General features: G+C 39.5%; 1 protein-coding gene across 1 annotated transcript in view; it reads right to left on the reverse strand.

Moving 5' to 3' along the window:
* muc4 (mucin 4, cell surface associated) overlaps window positions 1-22,931 on the reverse strand; it is a 74,663-nt gene that overhangs the window by 16,431 nt on the left and 35,301 nt on the right. The window contains exons 32-47 of the mRNA XM_031901916.1: window positions 22,128-22,253; window positions 14,371-20,865; window positions 10,566-10,699; window positions 10,311-10,475; window positions 8,589-8,750; window positions 8,350-8,477; window positions 7,597-7,691; window positions 5,993-6,175; window positions 5,726-5,866; window positions 3,761-3,880; window positions 3,360-3,565; window positions 3,179-3,257; window positions 2,503-2,676; window positions 2,295-2,396; window positions 1,647-1,883; window positions 54-191 (exon numbers count right to left, since the gene is read on the reverse strand). Of these exons, the coding sequence (XP_031757776.1) occupies window positions 54-191; window positions 1,647-1,883; window positions 2,295-2,396; window positions 2,503-2,676; window positions 3,179-3,257; window positions 3,360-3,565; window positions 3,761-3,880; window positions 5,726-5,866; window positions 5,993-6,175; window positions 7,597-7,691; window positions 8,350-8,477; window positions 8,589-8,750; window positions 10,311-10,475; window positions 10,566-10,699; window positions 14,371-20,865; window positions 22,128-22,253 (8,685 nt within the window). The remainder of the gene's footprint in view (window positions 1-53; window positions 192-1,646; window positions 1,884-2,294; window positions 2,397-2,502; window positions 2,677-3,178; window positions 3,258-3,359; window positions 3,566-3,760; window positions 3,881-5,725; window positions 5,867-5,992; window positions 6,176-7,596; window positions 7,692-8,349; window positions 8,478-8,588; window positions 8,751-10,310; window positions 10,476-10,565; window positions 10,700-14,370; window positions 20,866-22,127; window positions 22,254-22,931) is intronic.

The raw sequence follows: 22,931 nt of genomic DNA on the forward strand, positions 1-22,931 counted from the left end.
TTACAAGGATATAATTTACAGTTTGGTCCCATCATTGTTATATAATCACTTACAGCTTATGTTCACATCTTGATATGGGAGATCTGCAGCAAAAGTGATGTTTGTACCATTGGAAGTGTATTGTACAGTGACTGTTTGTTTCATGAAAGCCTGGATGGTATTGTTACCAGAAATATAAGGTGGTATTGCATCTGAAATAAACAGAGACAGGATGTCACAAATAGTAGAGAGAGGTGAAATATTGATATTTTAAATATGATGGATAAAAAATAGCTAAAAATATTAGACTGTAAGGCCTCGATTATAGGGCTCAATTGCTAATGCAAGTGCAAGTATGAAGTACAAAAAGAGATGCAGGTCAGCATGCTATTTACCCATAGTACATTATCATTATTCAGAATTCCAACATAATTTTTGTGTTGACAAGTATAGCAGACTGTGCAGTGTGCCAATATGCTAATGAATTAATTGTTCTTTATTGTAACCTATATGGAAATTAATTCATGTTATATTATTTTACACCAGATTTTGCAGTTTGCACTGTGCCTTGCATTAATAAACAAGCCCTTGTGGTTAAATTTTCTGATAGAAATGCATCAATGCTTTCTTATGAACTAACATAAGGCATCAATTTTTAAGTGCAAGACAAGGTGCAAAATGCACAACACATGTGAATAATGCATTTTTTTTTTGCACTTTGAATACTGTCCTGTTATTTGTACCCAAAAGATGCAACTCTTTGGGGCTGATTTACTAATCCACGAATCCGAATGGGAAAAATTCGGATTGGAAACAAACATTTTGCGACTTTTTCGTACTTTTTTGCGATTTTTTCGTCGCCGTTATGACTTTTTCCGTAAATTGTTGCGACTTTTTCGTAGCCGTTACGACTTGCGCGAATTGTCACAACTTTTTCGTAGCCGTTACGATTTGCTCATATATTGTCGCGACTTTTTCGTATTGAGCGCTCGTAAACGGCAGGCAAACCTTTGCGACTTTGCATGATTTTGGAAGCCTCCCATAGGACTCAATGGCACTCTGCAGCTCCAACCTGGCCCAAGGAAAGTCACGATACTGAAGCTTGAATGAATCCAAAACTTTCGTACTCGGCGCGACAGCTACGAAAAAGTCGCGACAATTTGCGCAAGTTGCAATGCTACGGAAAAGTTGCGTCAATTTGCGAAAAAGTCGTAACGGCTACGAAAAAGTCGCGACAATTTAAGAAAAAATCGCAAAATACCGATCATTACGAAAAAAACGCATTCGGACGCTTTTCAGACGTTCGTGGATTAGTAAATGTGCCCCTTTGTGTTCACAGAATGTAGTGCAAGGAGCTGCTCCTCCTTATAAATACAGCCCTGTATAGGTTTGGCAGGCCTGTGTTCAGGGACAGGCAGGGGGTCCTGTGGCCATTCCCTTGGATGCAACCAAGCTTGTGTGTAACATTCAGATGAGCAGGTTAGAGGGGCATCATCAGTCACAGAGTGTAGGAGAGCAATGTACTTACTCACAGCAGACATTAAATACAGTGCTGCCTTGTACCCGCTGTGCTGTGCTTTAAATCTTGCCCTGAATTGTGTAGTCTACGCTGAACTAGCAAATAAGGATGTCAGAATGTTTATGGGTCTTGTTAAAAGTACACTTACTCAGAATAGCTTTCGTTGCTTGAAATTCTACAACAGCTTGGCGGGTTGCTAAAGCCAAATCAGTATTGTTAGTAACCAAAGCATCATAAATACATTCTAAATTGTTTTGGCAGGTGGCTGACAGCTGTCCATATCCGTTCGAATTTTTCAGTTCTTTCAGGAAGAGAGGTTTGAATGTGCCATTATTTGGTCGCTGTGTCTTTGGCTCAGTAAATAGGTTGCCTTCAGTGACTTTCCCTGTTTAGTGGAAGACAAGATTAAAAAGGCCGTGAATGTAGGAAAGTTTTACATTCTAACACTGTCATGTTAGACAGAAACATAAATGCTTCCTGATGCCTTACTGTGGATATACAATAATGTAAAAAAAAGTCTTAAATGAATGTGATGCATTTACAATTCAATATTTTACATGTGGCTTTGTTTTAAAATCACTCTATGATGTTTATAATTTGTGTCTATTTTTTTAAGCCAAATTATATTTTGAAAAAACTTTTTAACGATTGATAAAAAAATCTTCAATGGTAATATTTCATTAAGTACTATGAAAAAATGCTTTTTTGGAAGCTTGACTACACATCATTTTTATCATTCAGTTATCCGCAATAGCTGACTGACAATAAACTCAGAATATAGGGCTAAAAGACCTACACAACATCCCGTAGTTATAAATGTCTTCATCAGAGCTGTTTGTACTAATGCTGGTTCCATTTGGCATCTGAAAATCATTGCTCATGTTTGAATCCCACACTCCTAAAAGAACAAGGTGGCAACATTTAGACATTGGCTGGGGTCTATAATGCATTACAAAGGCAATTAAACTATTTCTAGCCATGCATAAGGAAACTATAATACATACCCAATAAGCCACGGGTTTGTCCAAAGAATTCTGATGGGAGATTTGTTATGGCATTCAATATTCCATAATAGGCTGACACTGACACTGTAATTGAACCTCCAAGGGTTGCACTGACTGAAGTATTCATCGATAAGAACACATCTGGATTGGAGTCATTTATCATTGTATCCATATCTGAAAGTTCATAATAGACAGATAAAGTAAATATGGTTGTCTTTATGCAATTTCTCATGGTGCATGGAAAACAGTTTCTCTTATATAAACATAAAACAGACATACCTTTGATTTAAAATATACTATAATTATTCTTAACTAGCAAAAAATATTTTGGTAACTAATGGCTTAGTGGGTTTAAAAAATAAATAAGCATATTTTATTTTGAATCAAACACTTAGGTTTGGTAAAGGTGATAAAAGTGCAAAGAAAATAACCCCTGTAATAGATACAACATAAAAATGCACACTTTTTGACTTGCATAGTATCACTGACAAATCAGCAAGTATTTTTGATTGGTCTGTCCTAAAAAGCAGCTAAAAAGTAGTTTTCTTCTGGCAAAACGTCATGCTACATTACAATTAAAATCATTTTTAATTGCTTTTGTTGTTAGCCTCACATCACAAAAAAAACGCATTTGGAAAATATGTACTTTATTTATTTATAAATGCAGATCACGTACCTTCTGAATAGCCAAACGTGACATTCTGACCATTAACATAGGTTGTTATTGAGTCATTTGTTCCAAGATACCACTCAACCTATATAACAACCAAAAGGTTGTATTAGTTATATATTATACAGATCAGTGAACATTCATGTGTCTGAAATTATTCTGTCTTAACAAAGTTATTTTAACTTACTTTAACACTTGAAGTGTCAGAGGTATACTGTAATGCAAATGCTTGAAAGTTAGTGGCCCGAGCAGTCCCAGTCTGCTCTGTCCGTCCCTGCAGAATTACAGAAGTTACAGAAGCTGTTGCATTTAAGAGGATAAAATCATCTAGGCCATTGAAGGTATAAGTGAGCCCATCCAAAGTTGACATATGCGGGTCTCCAACACTCGAACCTATTATAACAAATGAAAGTCAGTTTATTTCTAGTTCATTTACAGTAAGCCTGATGATTATTAGGATGTATAAATATACAGTGAAAGAGCACATGAAAGATGTATTTATTCCAGTCTAGTATGTGGTCAATTAGAATGCCAACACCAACTTCATCCCAACTGCTGGAATGCGAATTAGTAAATAAAAGAACTCACCAGAAGATAACGACCTATAACTTCTGCAATTAATTTCGGGTCTCTTTTGTATGTACAGTGAACAGAACTGTGGGTCATCCAGCTTATTGCAGCAAACGTCATATGCTGTGAGTTCTAGGTCTGTAAAAATATAAATATATTTGTTTAAATCAGTTCTAAGAAACATGCATCTTGGTTAACAATTTTGATCAATAAGGAATTACATTTAAATGATTTGTGGCTAAAAAAGATACATATTAATTAAGTTTCATTCACATTACTTAAATTAATCCTAACTTTAAAGAAACAGTAACACCATAAAATTATAGTGTATAACAGTAATTATAATATAATACATCAGTGCTGTCCAACTGGCGGTCCCCTCTGTGTGGCCCCCCACCTGTCTGGCTGCTTTGATGGCTTACCTTTGTGTAAGCTTTAAATGATATCAGTACTGAGATTAACTGGCCCCCTGCATTGTTCACACCTCAGATTCAGGCTGTAATTCGCCTGCATTGTTTAAACATGTAATCCCCTGTAATGTTCACATCTTTTAATCCCTTCATTGTTCACCCTCTGCATTGTTCACACCTCAGGCTCAGATTGTAATCACCCACATTGTTTACCTGTTCACACTTTAAGAACAGTGCCAGGATTGTGTCACTGTATGTACTGTGTTTGGCACACACAGGCAGCATAGGGCAGACAGAGCATTGCACACACAGGCAGCATAGGGCAGGCAAAGCATGGCACACACAGGCAGCTAAGGGCAGGCACAGTATGACATACGCAGGTGGGGTAGGGTAGGCAGAGTATGGCATATACAGGCAGCATAGGACAGGCAGAGTATGGCACATACAGGCAGCATAGGGGAGGCAGAGTATAGCACACACAGAGGGGTAGGGCAGGTAGATTATGGCACACAGGGGAAGCATAGGACAGGCAGAGTATGGCACACACAGGCAGCATAGGGCAGACAGAGCATGGCACACACACTTTATGCCTCCTCCTCCCCTGTGGATAGCACAACAACCCCCAGCACATAATTACACACCTTAGGGACCATATAATGACTATTTCCAAAGAATGAGTTTTAAAGGACATGTAAACCCCACACACAAAAATGTAATCAGTGAACAGCCTCTTTGACATTTTTCAATACCTGCCACACTGGTTGTCCAGAGGTTAATAGTAAGGCTGCAGCATCCCCTTAATCACTGAGATTTTCTTCTCTTCCTGTAACCTACTCGGCCCTCCTCCCCCTCGGGAATTTGCTTTGATTTCTGGTTTGCCAGACATGCTCAGTTGCTCTAAGCTTAGATTACTAAACACGCCCTCCAGTTTAGCAGCCAGTGAAGAGATGGCATTGCTGGTTCCGATAGAAACTCAGCTCTAGCTGTCTGCTTCAATTTTTTTCTCCTCTCCTGAGCTCAGCTCAAGCAAAGCAGAACTTTTATCACACAGTTGTGCCTGTGAGAGTCTGTATTCTTGATGAAATGCATGCTGAATAAGGGTCTGTGTATGTGTATGCTGTTTGCAGATTTAAATGTATCTGATTATGTATCAGAGGAAAAATGGGCACTGGGTGAAAGCTGCTATTTGCTTTAGGGAACTGTGATGGTGCTGGCAAAAGGAGGGGATATATGCAGTATAATGATGCCATTTGGGTGGGGGGGACTTGCCCAACTGATATACATTGTAGGCAAATGTAGGCTTTACATGTCCTTTAATATCAACAGCCTTGCATTTGCCCACTTGCTAAGAAGGCATCCAACCCTTTACTGAAACTGATATTAATACATTAGATAGTTTTAGTAAAGGGTTGGATGCTTTCTTAGAAAAACTGCTTCAAAGAGCATATTATTGCTGTAAAAATTGTTTTTACATCTGAAAATAAAACACCTCCTAAAATCAGTTAGTGCCCTTCAGATCTAATAATAAATAAGGAACCACAGAGCCTTTTGTATGGTCCCTATATTTACTTACCATGCTGAGAGGATGGAGATGTCCAAGACCTTTCTTGGAAGCCTTCTAAAAACTGTTTTTTATTGAGGTACAGGCACCTAACACCAGCCTTTAACCTACTGGGCATTGTGTTGCGGAGCATAGTGATGCTGCCAGATGTTCCTGTAAAAATATCCACAATATTATCAAACATTAAACAATCTCTAGATTTATAGATTTTATAGTTGTTTGTATGTGTGACATTATTGTTAAGATCTGTTGTAGAAACTGTAAAGTATTTTTTCCTACCTGCTTTGGTTTTTCTGAATCTGGAATCAGAGATTCCCTGCTGGTACAAGCATGGACAGGACACCAAACCTGAATTCCATGTTGAGGGAGCAGGCTGAGAATTAATCCAGGTCATGCATGTCATACGGTTGTTACTCACAGCCTGGCTGTTCAGGTTATATATCCAGAGGCCTCGCACATTGGCTAATAAGGATACAGAAAAAATATTTATTGTACCAATCACTGTATGCGAACATAAAATAATAAAAAATAATGTGCTTTAATTTAAAGAAGATGCGTAACAATGAGATGGCCTTAGTCATCTTTTTTTAGATTGTCTGATTGTGTTAAGTGAGTGAGAAGTAAATCTTTAACTATGCAATCTTGCAAATTACTTTACACTAGTTTAATGAGATTGACTTTATAATCCTTTAAAATAATTAATGCAGCAAGGAAACTATTTAAATATAAGTTATTAAAACTGACCCAACAACATTAAACAACAGTAAACATTTTTTGGCTAAACACAAATAGCACAGTTATAGAAAAAAGTACAGGTACACTACTTGCAATCTACTTGCCATCCCCGTGCTGCTCTATTGCTGTCCGGAAAACATACTCCATATACTCTTTTTCAGTTGTTTTTTTACTTTCTTGTTTTTACTGTTTTTCTAAACATAGTTTTATAAAAATGTAATCCCTATTATAGTTGCTGTGAATCTTACTTAAGATGGCTACACATAGGGGCACATTTACTAATCCACAAACGTCCGAAAAGCGCCCGAATGTGTTTTTTTTTTTAATGATCGGTATTTTGCGATTTTTTCGTAAATTGTCGCAACTTTTTCGTAGCCATCACGACTTTTTCACAAATTGTCATGACTTTTTCGTAGCAGTACGACTTGCGCGAATTGTTGCGACTTTTTCGTAGCCGTCGCGCCGAGTACGAAAGTTCCAGATTCATTCAAGCTTTGTGACTTTCCTTGGGCCAGGTTGGAGCTGCAGAGTGCCATTGAGTCCTATGGGAGGCTTCCAAAATCATGCAAAGTCTGAAAGATTTGCCTGCCGTTTACGATCGCTCAATACGAAAAAGTCGCGACAATATACAAGCAAATCGTAACGGCTACAAAAAAGTCGTGACAATTTACAAAAAAGTCGTAACGGCGACGGAAAAATCACAAAAAATACAAAAAAGTCGCAAAATGTTCGTTTCCAATCCAAATTTTTCCCATTCGGATTCGTGGATTAGTAAATCAGCCCCCTATTTCTATGTTTCTGAACAATCATGCAGACCACTTTGAGTGATTTATGTTTCTTGCAAGTGGATTACAATAGTTACATAGTCTGAATGTCAGTGACAGAACTAGCTATCCTCAGTCCTCAGTGGGGATGGGGAGAAGAACTTAAATCTCCCTTTTACAGGAGCACTCCTTCCTGAACCCACGCTTTAACATCCCTTTAATTAGGTGGGGAGTTGTGCAGCATGGTAGACATAGTATTGTAGGGAACCCAGAATTGTTTTTTTTGCAGGGAGGTCCAGGATATTACTTATGCCACTAATTAATATTCCCCACATAACCCCTGGTACATATATTTACTACCTTGCAGTAACAATTAACCTTTACCTGATGTCAGTCCTTGGTAGTTACAAGGTCGATATCGTTCAGATGGTGGGCGTTTCATCAGGTCATCATTTTTGTAAAAATTATCTCCATTGCCACTAAGTGGTGAAAAAGAATAAAAGTTTAAGGTTATTTTCTTTACTGTTTTAGGTATTTAAACAACTAGGAGTTGTTTCTGTGATTGTTTTACAATATTTCTTCCTTGTTAAATATATAAAGTCCCTGGCCTCCATTAAAGCTTAATGTTCACCTTTGAGTTACTTTCTAATATTTTACCGAATGGCCTGTTATTAACAACGTTTTAATTGGTCTTCATTTTTATGGTTTTTGAATTATTTGCTGCCTCTCAGACCCTGCCAGCCAAAAAAAATAAATGTTTGCCCTGTGAGGCTACAATGTTGTTATTCACATAATTACTTATCTTTCTTTTTCTTTTTTTTTGGAGCTGCTGAAAACCAATTAAAAAAAACCCACAAGGGATAAAACATGAAGACCAACTGCAAATTGTCTTCATTATACTTTAATGTATTGCAAATATGAACTACCCTTGTAACTACAATATGCACCATAAGCCACTATATTTCATTTAACATACCATAGTGATGGGATTGAATACTCATAGAATTGTTTTTCTAATATTTTGAGAAATTTTGATTTCTAGTAATCTGTAGAAGAGGTAAGGATAAAAAACATACTGCCATGTGATACTTTAAAACAACAACACACAGGAAAAAGAAAACAAATGTTACACAGTACCTCGAGTAACCCATTACGACATTGGCTACACGACTGCTCACATTCCAGTTCATTGCACCATCTTTGTACAGCATCAAGACATAGGATATATAGCCATCAGTGGTAAGCACAGCTTGGTATGTATTGGTCTAAATTAAATATGAGTGGTGTGTGAGTTCAGAAATTGTCCTATTATTTGTAAATATTTACAACAAAGGCTTAAAGATTCTGACTAACACACTCGAAATGATAAAACTCACCTGTGTACTAAAAGCTGCAGCTGGGTACGGAGGAGCATTTTCCCATGTAATCTTTAAAATCCACTGAGCAGTGTAGCTTGCATTAACATATCTTCTGACCATATCTTCAACAACTTGAAATGTAGAATTGCTTGCAGCGCTTACGCTATTCTTAGTGTATTCCTATTGTTTTTAAATGATAACAGAAAGCACTAATAAAGATACATGTAATAGCTGGCAAGAGGCCATCAAAGCAAAAACAAGTCAACCTAAATCCAGGATTACTTTTAAAAATACATGGTCATTTTTCTTTAATGCTATAGATAAAAGTAATAAGGATCAGATTTATAAAATGCTGCATATATAGATTTATTTCAATAATTCACGAACATATAAGCAAAATTATCCTTGATTTTGCTCTCTAGGAAACTTTTCTTTCCTTTTCTTTTTATAGTTTATCCACTGGGCAAACTTAGTTAATTTGTTTTTGTTTTGTTTTTCTCTATTTAAATTACTTATTTTGTTTCTCTGTAAGTATTGTATTTTCTTCATTTTTTATCTTTTTGAAGGACAAACTGTCGAATGTGACTATTGTTGTGCAACCTATGTTTAAATAATTTGTCATTATTCATCTTACATGTTTATTGCAAAACTTCAATAAAATGTTTTTAAAAGAAAAAAAAAAGATACATGTAAGACTATATCTAAGATTATCAGGTATCAAATTGTATGATCAACACTGCATCATTCTAATCCTTAGATTCTATCATAATTTATTACCAAAAATCAATGCTTTGCCTAATTTCTTTGAAAATCCACATGCACCATTATTCATAGAATCACCGTGTTAGTTTTGTTTTAGACCCACATTCTGGTGCCTTTCATTTAAAAAAAACAAAAACAAATTCTTAACAGGGTCTAAAAATGTTTATTTTACAATGTAGCTTTAGCCTTTCTATTATACTCTCTGGAAGCAAGGTCCTATTCAGTATATCTCTTGGTTAAGATAGACAGACAGACAGACAGACAGATAGATAGATAGATAGATAGATAGATAGATAGATAGATAGATAGATAGATAGATAGATAGATAGATAGATAGATAAAAAAAAAATCTAAAATAGTAACATACGTGTTAGAAATTGTCTCTAAGGGGGTGATTTATCAATGTACAAGTTTGGTCTTTTTCACGATTCACGTTTTTTTGCACAAAAATGAATTCAAATTCTGGTTCAAAAACTTGAATGTCTGGTATTCATTAAGTGCAAAAAACCTGTAAACTCGAATGTAAAGCTTTGCCATCTAAAAGCTTATGAGGTTATATGGAAGTCAATGGGAGTTGTCCTAAGCAAAGTCAAGCCATATTTTTAATTTGAGTTTTTAGAAATTTTCAAGTTTTTTTCGAGTGTGTAAACTTGAAAATTTAAGGTATTATAGTTTTTTTATTTGCACAAGTTTTCCTTATTAATAAATAAGCAAGCATTCGATATGCGAGTTTTAAAGTTTATTTGATTTAGAAAAACAAACTCAAATTCAGAAACACAAAAATTAATAAATAAGCCCGTAACTGTCTAGAATACCAGTTCTAGGGAAAGACAACAATTCAACGAGTCTTTTAGTTGTTACAGGCACACCAAGGCACACAGTCACAATTTAAACATGTTTTTCTTTTCTACAACTTAATATTTCTTTTATGTTATTTTTAGAATGATTTTTAGCTTTAGCAATGCCAAATAAACCAACCTGAAAATATGTGGTCCCAACATTTTTGGAAAAATCTGCATCATCCCAAAACACAGCAATCATGGCTACTGGATAGTTGGAAGTAAATCCACCAACTGGTGGGTTAGTGTAGCTGAAGATGTCATTTTGAGATGCTGGGAAGATGATCTGGCCATTGTCAGTGTACTACAAGAAAGACAGACAGCAGTTTGAATTTGTATAATATTCAGCATTGAGGTTAATAAACAAATCTGTATAGCTTAAATAATGACATACATAAATATTAGTATGCAGCTTGTTCCCAAAAGGAAAACCTAACTGTGGTTGGAAAAGTGGAGATGTAAAATCGACTGTTCTCTTGACAAATTCTGTATCACCTGCGTCTTTCCCATAACTGAGGAGGTTGACAGCTGAAATACAAATATAGAAGAAAATGTAAAGGTTTGCATTGGTTTTTTTTTTTTTTTACAATTTTACAGTGTTTCTGCAACAGTGATTGTTTGCAGATGCTGAAGGGCATTCAGAAACATTAAAAAAACAAAACAAAGAAACCATAACAGAAATATAAACAAAACTGGTGTCCATGAGATACACTGTGACATTGTATAACGTACTGTCAGGCATTGGAAAAATAAATTTAATTAAATGATTTAAAGATCAATTTGAAGGAAGCCCACGGATCCCGTATTTTTATGAAAGTGTCCTATCCTATAGGTCAGTGCTGTCCAACTTCTGCAGTGCCAAGGGCCGAAATTTCTCTCGCACACATGGTGGAGGGCCGCTAATGGAAGCCAGTTTTGACCACTCCCCCTTTAAACCACACCCACTTCAAACCACACCCATGTTATCACTATGGTGGTAGTGCAGCAAAAACCCAAATGCTTCATCCTCACTCACACCATCATTCATATATGAAATAATTATTTTATGTGATATTAAGACGTACCCTTGAATCCCTATGCCTCCTCCTCCCCTGTGGATAGCACAGCAACCCCCAGCATATAATTACACACCTTAGGGACCATTTCATTGCTATTTATAACTGCTAACAAACTCCCAAAACAAACCCCTGCCAGGTTCACCTCCCACAGGCAGCATAGGGTAGGCAGAGTATGGCACACACAGGCCATGCCTGTGTGTGCCATACTCTGCCTGCCCTATGATGCCTGGGTGTGCCATACTCTGCCCTATGCTGCCTGTGGATGCCATACTCTGCCTGCCCTTAGCTGCCTGTGTGTGCCATACTCTGCCCTATGCTGCTTGTGTGTGCCATACTCAGCCCTACCCTGCCTGTGTGTGCCATGCTCTGCCAGCCTTATGCTGCCTGTGTGTGCCATGCTCTGCCTGCCCTACCCTGCCTGTGTGTGCCATACCCTCCCTGCCCTATGGTGCCTGTGTGTGCCATACTCTGCCTACCCTATGCTGCCTGTATGTGCCATACTCTGCCTGCCCTATCCTGCCTGTGTGCCATACCCTCCCTGCCCTGCCCTATGCTGCCTATGTGCCATACTCTGCCTACCCTATGCTGCCTACACACAGGCAGCATAGACCAGGCAGTACATACAATGTCTGAGGTGTGAACAGGAGAACAATGTGGGTGATTACAGCCTGAGCCTGAGGTGTGAACACTGCAGGGGGTAAACAATGCAGAGATTAGAAGGTGTGAACAGTACAGGGGATTAAATTTTTAAACAATACAGAGGGATTACAGCCTGAATCTGAGGTGAGAACCATGCAGGGGGCCAGTTAATCTCAGTGCTGATACCATTTAAAGCTTACACAAAGGTAAGCCATCAAAGCAGCCAGACAGGTGGGGGGCCACACAGAGGGACAGCACTGCTATAGGTGATACTAGTGATTTGCTCTGTCACTAGATAATTGTCCATTCTGGTTTTAACATGTTAGATCTCTAATGAGGATGTTTTACAAGCTTTTGCAATATTCTGCTTTGCTGCTGAGAATATATGTTTAATAAGAGATCATAAATACTTATTTCCCCCAGCCTAAGCCGGGGTTTTCTTTAGTATCAGGCCAGTAACACTTGTGATGTCTATACATCTGAGGAGCCAGCTACTGAAGGCTTGCCTTTTAATATGCCCAGTTCTAGTAATTTAGCTACTGACACATGCAGCGCTGGATTTGTGACGCGGGCGCCCCGAGGCCGCCCCCTCCGGCCTCCCCCTGTGCGCATGCGTGAATTGCCAACCCCGCCCCCCCGTACAGCGAGCGCATGCGCGAACCCTCCCTCCGCGTCAGCTGCGCATGCACATACATTTCATCTCCCATACGGAGCAGTGGGGAGAGGTCCCCATTGCTCCGTATAGGAGCAAAATTTAAAAATTTAATTGCGGCGGGGCGGCATGCCGCCCCTAAACTTTTGCCGCCCTAGGCCCGGGCCTTTGTGGCCTCTCCACAAATCCGGGCCTGGACACATGGGTCACTCAGGAGGAAGTTCAAAAGAGACTTGAACATGTAAAGGTAAACAAAGGTCCAGGACTGGATGGGCTGTGATTGCCAAGCCTCTTCACATAATTTTTTAGGATTCATTGAGGTCTGGCATGGTGCCGAGAGAGTGGCAAATTGCTAATATGGTGCCGTTATTTAAAAAGGGATCTTGTTCTCAGCCTGAAAACTATAGGCCTGTTAGTCTGACATCAGTAGTAGGAAAGCTTTTGGAAGGGGTAATAAGGGATAGAGTACTTGAATACATTGCAGTTCATAATTCTATTAGTTTGTGCCTGCATGGTTTTATGCGTAACAGATCTTGCCAGACTAATTTAGTCGCCTTTTATGAGGAGGTGAGTAGGAACCTCGATGCTGGAATGGCAGTTGATGTCATCTACTTGGACTTTGCTAAAGCGTTTGATACAGTACCTCACAGAAGGTTAATGATTGAATTGAGGAATATTGACCTAGAACATAATATTTGTAATTGGATAGAGAACTGGCTGATGGATAGATTACAAAGAGTAGTGGGAAATGGAACATTTTCTAATTGGACCAGTGTGGTTAGTGGAGTACCGCAGGGGTCAGTCCTTGGTCCTTTGCTTTTTAACTTATTAATGACCTGGAGGTGGGCATAGAGAGTACTGTTTCTATTTTTGCTGATGACACCAAATTGTGCAAAACTATAAGTTCCATGCAGGATGCTCGCAGAGCGATTTGACAAAATTGGAAAACTGGGCAGCAAACTGGAAAATGAGGTTCAATGTTGACAAGTGCAAAGTTATGCACTTTGGTAGAAATAATATAAATGGTAGTTTGTTGGGGGTATCCTTAATGGAGAAGAATCTAGGGGTTTTTGTAGATAACAAGTTGTCTAATTCAAGGCAGTGTCATTCTGTGGCTACTAAAGCAAATAAAGTGCTGTCTTGTATAAAAAAGGGCATTGACTCAAGGGATGAGAACATAATTTTGCCCCTTTATAGGTCCCTGGTAAGGCCTCACCTTGAGTATGCAGTGCAGTTTTGGGCTCCAGTCCTTAAGAAGGATATTAATGAGCTGGAGAGAGTGCAGAGACTGCAACTAAACTGGTAAAGGGGATGGAAGATTTAAGCTATGAGGTTAGACTGTCGAAGTTGGGGTTGTTTTCTCTGGAAAAGAGGCGCTTGCGAGGGGACATGATTACTCTGTACAAGTACATTAGAGGGGATTATAGGCTAGACCAAAATCTGATCATTTTTGGGCATTGCCATCAAATATGTATCAATGAGTCAGCCTGTCCAATGCTTCTAAAGCATAAATGGGAAGACAAAGGATACAATTTTCAGGAATTAAATATCAACTAAAACGTTTACATTTTTATACTCCTTTAACTTGACCTTACCATAGCAATAAGGTTAATCCAGCATTTAACACTTTCTCATGTGTTTATTGAAAATGTTTTTAACTGGTCTCTGTTATTACCCATTTGACACATATTTTACATCACAATGCAAACATTGTACTGGATCTGTAAAAAGGGTAATTTTACCATAAATACTGGCAATATAAAAAATAATAACATATGCTTTATAACAAATTATAGCAATAAGTGCTTTTTCCCCAAATATTTTTAACTTTAGCTAATTCTCAGTTTTACCTGGAAATGTTGAGGATGAATTTGCAGTTGATATTGTTGTAGAAGATGGGATGATGGTTGTTGTTGTGGTGGTGATAGTACCTGTGGTTGTTGATTTAGCAGTGGTAGTTGTTGTTGCAGGTGTGGTTGTTATGGTTGTGGTGTTTGTTGTTTCTTCAGTAGTTGCAATACCAGTATTTGTTGTTGTTATAGCAGAGGTTGTTGTTGCACTAGTGGTTGCAGTTGTTGCAGTAGTTGTTGGGCTAATGGTATTTATGGTAACAGTGTTTGTTGTTGTTGTTGGACTAGTGGCTGTTGTTGCTATACCATTGTTTGTTATTGATGCTGTGCCTGTAGGTGTTGAGATAGCATTATTTGGTATTGATGTTGAACCAGTAGATGTTATTGCACCAGTGGTTGTTGTATAAGTGTTTGTTGTTGCACCAGTGTTGGTTGTTTTTGCACCAGTGGTGGTTGCTGTTGCACCTGTGCTTATGGTCACAGTGTTTGTTGTTGTTGGAACATTGGTTGTTGTTGTTGCCCCAGTGGTTGTTATTTCAGTGTTTGCTGTTGAATCAGTGGTTGTTGTTGTACTGGTGCTTGTAATTGCAGTAGCTTCTGTGTTTATGGTAACAGTGTTTGCTGTTGTTGGAACATTGGTTGTTGTTTTCTCAGCTGCAATTGTTATTGTTGGGCCAGTGGTTGTTGTTATTAATGTTATGCCACTAGTTGTTGTTGCTGCATCAGTGTTTGTTGTTGTTTCAGTGTTTGCTGTTGAACCAGTGGTCGTTGTTGTACCAGTGATTGTTATTGCAGCAGCAGTAGTTGCTGTGCCAATGTTTGTTGTTGCTTCTGTGCTTATGGTAACAGTGTTTGTTGTTGTTGGAACATTGGTTGTTGTTTTTTCAGCAGCAGCAGTTGTTGTTGTTGGACCAGTTGTTGAACTGTTTTCAGAACTTAAAGAACGGGGTCCAGATGAAGTGATAGCACTGTTGCTGGTATCAGGTTCAGTACTAGTTTCAGTGCTTATAGTTCCAGATGGGAGAGCTGTTGCAGTCTCTGATGTTGTAGTGACAAGAACAGTTGTTGAACTGGTTTCAGAACTTAAAGAATGGGGTCCAGATGAAGTGATAGCACTGTTGCTGGTAACAGGTTCGGTACTAGTTTCAGTGCTTATAGTTCTAGATGGGGGAGCTGTTGCAGTCTCTGATGTTGTTGTGACAAGAACAGTCGTTGAACTGATTTCAGAACTTAAAGAATGGGGTTCAGATGAAGTATCAGCACTGTTGCTGGTAACAGGTTCAGTACTAGTTTCAGTGCTTGTAGTACCTGATGGGAGAGCTGTTGCAGTCTCTGATGTTGTAGTTAAAAGTACAGTGGTTGAACTGGTTTCAGAACTTAAAGAATGTGGTTCAGATGAAGTAACAGCACTGTTGCTGGTAACAGATTCAGTTCTAGTTTCAGTGCTTGTAGTTCCAGATGGGAGGGCTGTTGCAGTCTCTGATGTTGTGGTGACAAGAACAGTGGTTGAACTGGTTTCAAAACTTAAAGAATGGGGTTCAGATGAAGTAACAGCACTGTTGCTGGTAACAGGTTCAGTACTAGTTTCAGTGCTTGTAGTTCCAGATGGGAGGGCTGTTGCAGTCTCTGATGTTGTAGTTACAAGTACAGTGGTTGAACTGGTTTCAGAACTTAAAGAATGTGGTTCAGATGAAGTGACAGCACTGTTGCTGTTTACAGGTTCAGTACTAGTTTCAGTGCTTGTAGTTCCAGATGGGAGGGCTGTTGAAGTCTCTGATGTTGTAGTGACAAGTACAGTGGTTGAACTGGTTTCAGAACTTAAAGACTGGGGTTCAGATGAAGTTACAGCACTGTTGCTGGTATCAGGTTCAGTACTAGTTTCAGTGCTTGTAGTTCCAGATGGGAGGGCTGTTGCAGTCTCTGATGTTGTGGTGACAAGAGCAATGGTTGAACTGCTTTCAGAACTTAAAAATTGGGGTTCAGATGAAGTTACAGCACTGTTGCTGGTATCAGGTTCAGTACTAGTGTCAGTGCTTGTAGTTCCAGATGGGAGGGCTGTTGCAGTCTCTGATGTTGTGGTGACAAGAGCAATGGTTGAACTGCTTTCAGAACTTAAAAATTGGGGTTCAGATGAAGTGACAGCACTGTTGCTGGTAACAGGTTCAGTACTAGTTTCAGTGCTTGTAGTTCCAGATGGGAGGGCTGTTGCAGTCTCTGATGTTGTGGTGACAAGAACAATGGTTGAACTGCTTTCAGAACTTAAAGAATGGGGTTCAGATGAAGTAACAGCACTGTTGCTGGTATCAGGTTCGGTACTAGATTCACTGCTTGTAGTTCCAGATGGGAGAGTTGTTGCAGTCTCTGATGTTGTAGTTACAAGTACAGTGGTTGAACTTGTTTCAGAACTTAAAGAATGGGGTTCAGATGAAGTATCAGCACTGTTGCTGGTAACAGATTCAGTTCTAGGTTCAGTGCTTGTAGTTCCAGATGGGAGGGCTGTTGCAGTCTCTGATGTTGTAGTGACAAGTACAGTGGTTGAACTGGTTTCAGAACTTAAAGACTGGGGTTCAGATGAAGTATCAGCACTGTTGCTGGTATCAGGTTCAGTACTAGTTTCAGTGCATGTAGTTCCAGATGGGAGGGCTGTTGAAGTCTCTGATGTTGTGGTTACAAGTACAGTGGTTGAACTGGTTTCAGAACTTAAAGAATGTGGTTCAGATGAAGTGACAGCACTGTTGCTGTTTACAGGTTCAGTACTACTTTCAGTGCTTATAGTTCCAGATGGGAGGGCTGTTGAAGTCTCTGATGTTGTAGTGACAAGTACAGTGGTTGAACTGGTTTCAGAACTTAAAGACTGGGGTTCAGATGAAGTTACAGCACTGTTGCTGGTATCAGGTTCAGTACTAGTTTCAGTGCTTGTAGTTCCAGATGGGAGGGCTGTTGCAGTCTCTGATGTTGTGGTGACAAGAGCAATGGTTGAACTGCTTTCAGAACTTAAAAATTGGGGTTCAGATGAAGTTACAGCACTGTTGCTGGTATCAGGTTCAGTACTAGTGTCAGTGCTTGTAGTTCCAGATGGGAGGGCTGTTGCAGTCTCTGATGTTGTAGTGACAAGTACAGTGGTTGAACTGGTTTCAGAACTTAATGAATGGGGTTCAGATGAAGTGACAGCACTGTTGCTGGTATCAGGTTCAGTACTAGTTTCAGTGCTTGTAGTTCCAGATGGGAGGGCTGTTGCAGTCTCTGATGTTGTGGTGACAAGAACAATGGTTGAACTGCTTTCAGAACTTAAAGAATGGGGTTCAGATGAAGTAACAGCACTGTTGCTGGTATCAGATTCGGTACTAGATTCACTGCTTGTAGTTCCAGATGGGAGAGCTGTTGCAGTCTCTGATGTTGTAGTTACAAGTACAGTGGTTGAACTTGTTTCAGAACTTAAAGAATGGGGTTCAGATGAAGTATCAGCACTGTTGCTGGTAACAGATTCAGTTCTAGTTTCAGTGCTTGTAGTTCCAGATGGGAGGGCTGTTGCAGTCTCTGATGTTGTGGTGACAAGAACAGTGGTTGAACTGGTTTCAAAACTTAAAGACTGGGGTTCAGATGAAGTAACAGCACTGTTGCTGGTAACAGGTTCAGTAGTAGTTTCAGTGCTTGTAGTTCCAGATGGGAGGGCTGTTGCAGTCTCTGATGTTGTGGTGACAAGAACAGTGGTTGAACTGGTTTCAAAACTTAAAGAATGGGGTTCAGATGAAGTAACAGCACTGTTGCTGGTAACAGGTTCAGTACTAGTTTCAGTACTTGTAGTTCCAGATGGGAGGGCTGTTGCAGTCTCTGATGTTGTAGTTACAAGTACAGTGGTTGAACTGGTTTCAGAACTTAAAGAATGGGGTTCAGATGAAGTATCAGCACTGTTGCTGGTAACAGATTCAGTTCTAGTTTCAGTGCTTGTAGTTCCAGATGGGAGGGCTGTTGCAGTCTCTGATGTTGTGGTGACAAGAACAGTGGTTGAACTGGTTTCAAAACTTAAAGACTGGGGTTCAGATGAAGTAACAGCACTGTTGCTGGTAACAGGTTCAGTAGTAGTTTCAGTGCTTGTAGTTCCAGATGGGAGGGCTGTTGCAGTCTCTGATGTTGTGGTGACTAGAACAGTGGTTGAACTGGTTTCAAAACTTAAAGAATGGGGTTCAGATGAAGTTACAGCACTGTTGCTGGTAACAGGTTCAGTACTAGTTTCAGTGCTTGTAGTTCCAGATGGGAGAGCTGTTGCAGTCTCTGATGTTGTAGTTACAAGTACAGTGGTTGAACTGGTTTCAGAACTTAAAGAATGTGGTTCAGATGAAGTGACAGCACTGTTGCTGGTTACAGGTTCAGTACTAGTTTCAGTGCTTGTAGTTCCAGATGGGAGGGCTGTTGCAGTCTCTGATGTTGTGGTGACTAGAACAGTGGTTGAACTGGTTTCAGAACTTAAAGAATTGGGTTCAGATGAAGTGACAGCACTGTTGCTGGTAACAGGTTCAGTACTGGTTTCAGTGCTTGTAGTTCCAGATGGGAGGGCTGTTGCAGTCTCTGATGTTGTAGTTACAAGTACAGTGGTTGAACTGGTTTCAGAACTTAAAGAATGGGGTTCAGATGAAGTATCAGCACTGTTGCTGGTAACAGATTCAGTTCTAGTTTCAGTGCTTGTAGTTCCAGATGGGAGGGCTGTTGCAGTCTCTGATGTTGTGGTGACAAGAACAGTGGTTGAACTGGTTTCAAAACTTAAAGAATGGGGTTCAGATGAAGTATCAGCACTGTTGCTGGTAACAGGTTCAGTACTAGTTTCAGTGCTTGTAGTTCCAGATGGGAGAGCTGTTGCAGTATTTGATGTTGTGATTATAAGAACAGTGGTTGAACTGGTTTCAGAACTTAAAGAATGGGGTTCAGATGAAGTAACAGCACTGTTGCTGGTAACAGGTTCAGTAGTAGTTTCAGTGCTTGTAGTTCCAGATGGGAAAGCTGTTGCAGTCTCTGATGTAGTGACAAGTACAGTGGTTGAACTGATTTCAGAACTTAAAGAATGTGGTTCAGATGAAGTGACAGCACTGTTGCTGGTAACAGGTTCAGTACTAGTTTCAGTGCTTGTAGTTCCAGATGGGAGAGCTGTTGCAGTCTCTGATGTTGTAGTTACAAGTACAGTGGTTGAACTGGTTTCAGAACTTAAAGAATGGGGTTCAGATGAAGTGACAGCACTGTTGCTGGTTACAGGTTCAGTACTAGTTTCAGTGCTTGTAGTTCCAGATGGGAGAGCTGTTGCAGTCTCTGATGTTGTAGTGACAAGTACAGTGGTTGAACTGGTTTCAAAACTTAAAGAATGGGGTTCAGATGAAGTAACAGCACTGTTGCTGGTAACAGGTTCAGTAGTAGTTTCAGTGCTTGTAGTTCCAGATGGGAGAGCTGTTGCAGTCTCTGATGTAGTGACAAGTACAGTGGTTGAACTGGTTTCAGAACTTAAAGAATGGGGTTCAGATGAAGTGACAGCACTGTTGCTGGTAACAGGTTCGGTACTAGTTTCAGTGCTTGTAGTTCCAGATGGGAGAGCTGTTGCAGTCTCTGATGTTGTGGTGACAAGTACAGTGGTTGAACTGATTTCAGAACTTAAAGAATGTGGTTCAGATGAAGTGACAGCACTGTTGCTGGTAACAGGTTCAGTACTAGTTTCAGTGCTTGTAGTTCCAGATGGGAGAGCTGTTGCAGTCTCTGATGTTGTAGTTACAAGTACAGTGGTTGAACTGGTTTCAAAACTTAAAGAATGGGGTTCAGATGAAGTAACAGCACTGTTGCTGGTAACAGGTTCAGTAGTAGTTTCAGTGCTTGTAGTTCCAGATGGGAGAGCTGTTGCAGTCTCTGATGTAGTGACAAGTACAGTGGTTGAACTGGTTTCAGAACTTAAAGAATGGGGTTCAGATGAAGTGACAGCACTGTTGCTGGTAACAGGTTCGGTACTAGTTTCAGTGCTTGTAGTTCCAGATGGGAGAGCTGTTGCAGTCTCTGATGTTGTGGTGACAAGAACAGTGGTTGAACTGGTTTCAGAACTTAAAGAATGTGGTTCAGATGAAGTGACAGCACTGTTGCTGGTTACAGGTTCAGTATTAGTTTCAGTGCTTGTAGTTCCAGATGGGAGGGCTGTTGCAGTCTCTGATGTTGTAGTGAGAAGAACAGTGGTTGAACTGGTTTCAGAACTTAAAGAATGGGGTTCAGATGAAGTGACAGCACTGTTGCTGGTACCAGGTTCAGTACTAGTTCCAGATGGCAGAGCTGTTGTGTACACCAATGTAGTTTGAGCTTCAGTATTCAGTTCAGATGATATTAGAATATTGTTGCTTGTCACAGACACAAAACCTGTCTCACTTATGGTTCCAGTTGTCACTGCTGTTGTGTTGTTCGTTGTTGTCTCAGTCAGAGTAGTCAAAGACACTGGTGTTGGAGAAGTAGTTGGTATTGATGTCGGAACATATTCTGGTAAGAAAACAAAATGAATATTTAGAAAAGTAATTTTTTTTATTCGCTGTACTTAAAAATCCCCTAAACTGATTGTGTTTAAAGAGAAACAAAGGCAGATATACAGGAAATATCTATCTGTGGTAAAGTTAACATTGGTCTTTTACTCATTAATCAAGTTAATGATAGTGTTTCGGCATTGGCGGATTATTTTTGTTAAACGGGCGGCAAAATTCGTCGCGCAACAAATAATTGTCGTCTGCGTAAAAAATGTGTCACCCGCGTAAAAAATGTCTCCCACATAAAAAAATTGTTGTGTGCGTAAAAAAAGTGACACGCATCAAATGAAAAGCTGCGCACAGCAATTTCACTGTATCGTGTTTCGCGAATCTTTACAAAGATTTGCAAATTTTTCAGTCATCACTACAAATTTCTTAAACTATTTACTGAAGAAGCAGACACAACTACTTAGCTACAAAAGTGTATGACATCTTAATCCACCCCCTAATGCTTTCCTTAATGTTTGGGGTAACTCCTACTTGCCATAATAATTCCTGCAGTATTTTACCCATTTTAATATAATGTCTCCCATGACTGGATCATTGTTTTCCAGTAACAGATATAGTAGCATTGGTGTAACTACCCTTACACTGCCCCCCCTCCCTCAAACCTGCGCATAGGACCAGAAACCCACCTCTAATACTTCACCTCCCATCCCACTAATGTCCCCTGCTCTCCACTAGTTTGTGCTGCCCACTCCCTTACAGGTAGGAGGGCAGCTGGGGACAAGGGATCTGAGTGGGGTGGGTTGCCAAGTACTATGGTTTCTACAACCAGACAGGAAAAAACTGCCCATGGGTAATTTTTCTCATGCCCTTGTGCTTGAATCCAAACCTTTGGGGCAAAGATACACGCAGTGATTAGTAGCCGCAACTTTGTAAAAAGTCGCAGCAACTAATTCATACAGCGTAAACGAAGCAATATTAGTCACACCGACTTTTATAATAACCTAAGACAGGAGAGTTTTCACAATTAGTCACCTCAAACAACTTTTTAAAAAGTTGCAGCAATTAATCGTGCCATTCAGTGTCTTCGCCCTTGTTCTTCTTGGATTATTGTTTGCATGTATTTACAGATGCATGTCTTTCCATTAGTTTATTCTAATTCTATTTACAAACAATCTGTAACTACTACAATACACATTTTATTATATTTGCAGCATTTCTTAATGAATCTTTTGCTTTTCTAAAATCTGAGTGTACAAATGCATGCGTTATTACCTGTGCAACTGAAACCATCACCCGTATAGTTGCTGTAGCAAAGACAGACATAGGAGCCAGCAATGTTACTGCAGAATGCATTACTCGAGCAGTTGTTTGTAGTATTCAGTGCACATTCATTAATATCTGCAAGAATATAAAACATGCATTTAGCTATAAATTTACATGCATGCATAGAGACATTTACTAGCTTTTAATGCAAATTCTTCTTCATGTCTGTTTTAATAATCCAGTCAGTTGTGATGTCACATTTATATGATAGCATGTGGGCAGTATAAGTGCCAAGTGTTCAAAAAAAAAGCTCTTGTAATGAAAAGATGGAGTGTGCTACATGTGGGAAGCCAACTGGGGTAGGTATGGATAACAGCAAACTATCTGAGCATCTCATAATTAGACCAGCTTCTGGTCTCTCCTTACCCTTCCCCCTTTTAGTTGACCGTTGTCTGCCACTTATTTATCCATACAAGGGGTGTTGAGGGACTATAGTAAGGGGTAAGTTGTCACCCTTGCCTTGGGTGCCAGAGCTCCACATGACAGCTCTGGCTGCACAGAATGTTTGCATTCCTAAACATTAAGCTGACTGATGCAAACAACTGGCATCTTGAAGGCAATTTAGCTTTTTTTCCTAAGGATCACAAGAATGATGGTATGATTTGAAGATAATGATACACAATTTTGAAAGCAAGTCTTACGATGTTTAGATTTTACTAAAGTTCCAAATCTCCACTCAAAACTATTGTATCAACTGGGTAGTTATTGACTGGTAACTTAATATAGACAGGATATTGAAAACTTCAAAGCATC

This window comes from Xenopus tropicalis, chromosome 5, assembly GCF_000004195.4.
Source record: "Xenopus tropicalis strain Nigerian chromosome 5, UCB_Xtro_10.0, whole genome shotgun sequence".
Taxonomy (NCBI): Eukaryota; Metazoa; Chordata; class Amphibia; order Anura; family Pipidae; genus Xenopus; species Xenopus tropicalis.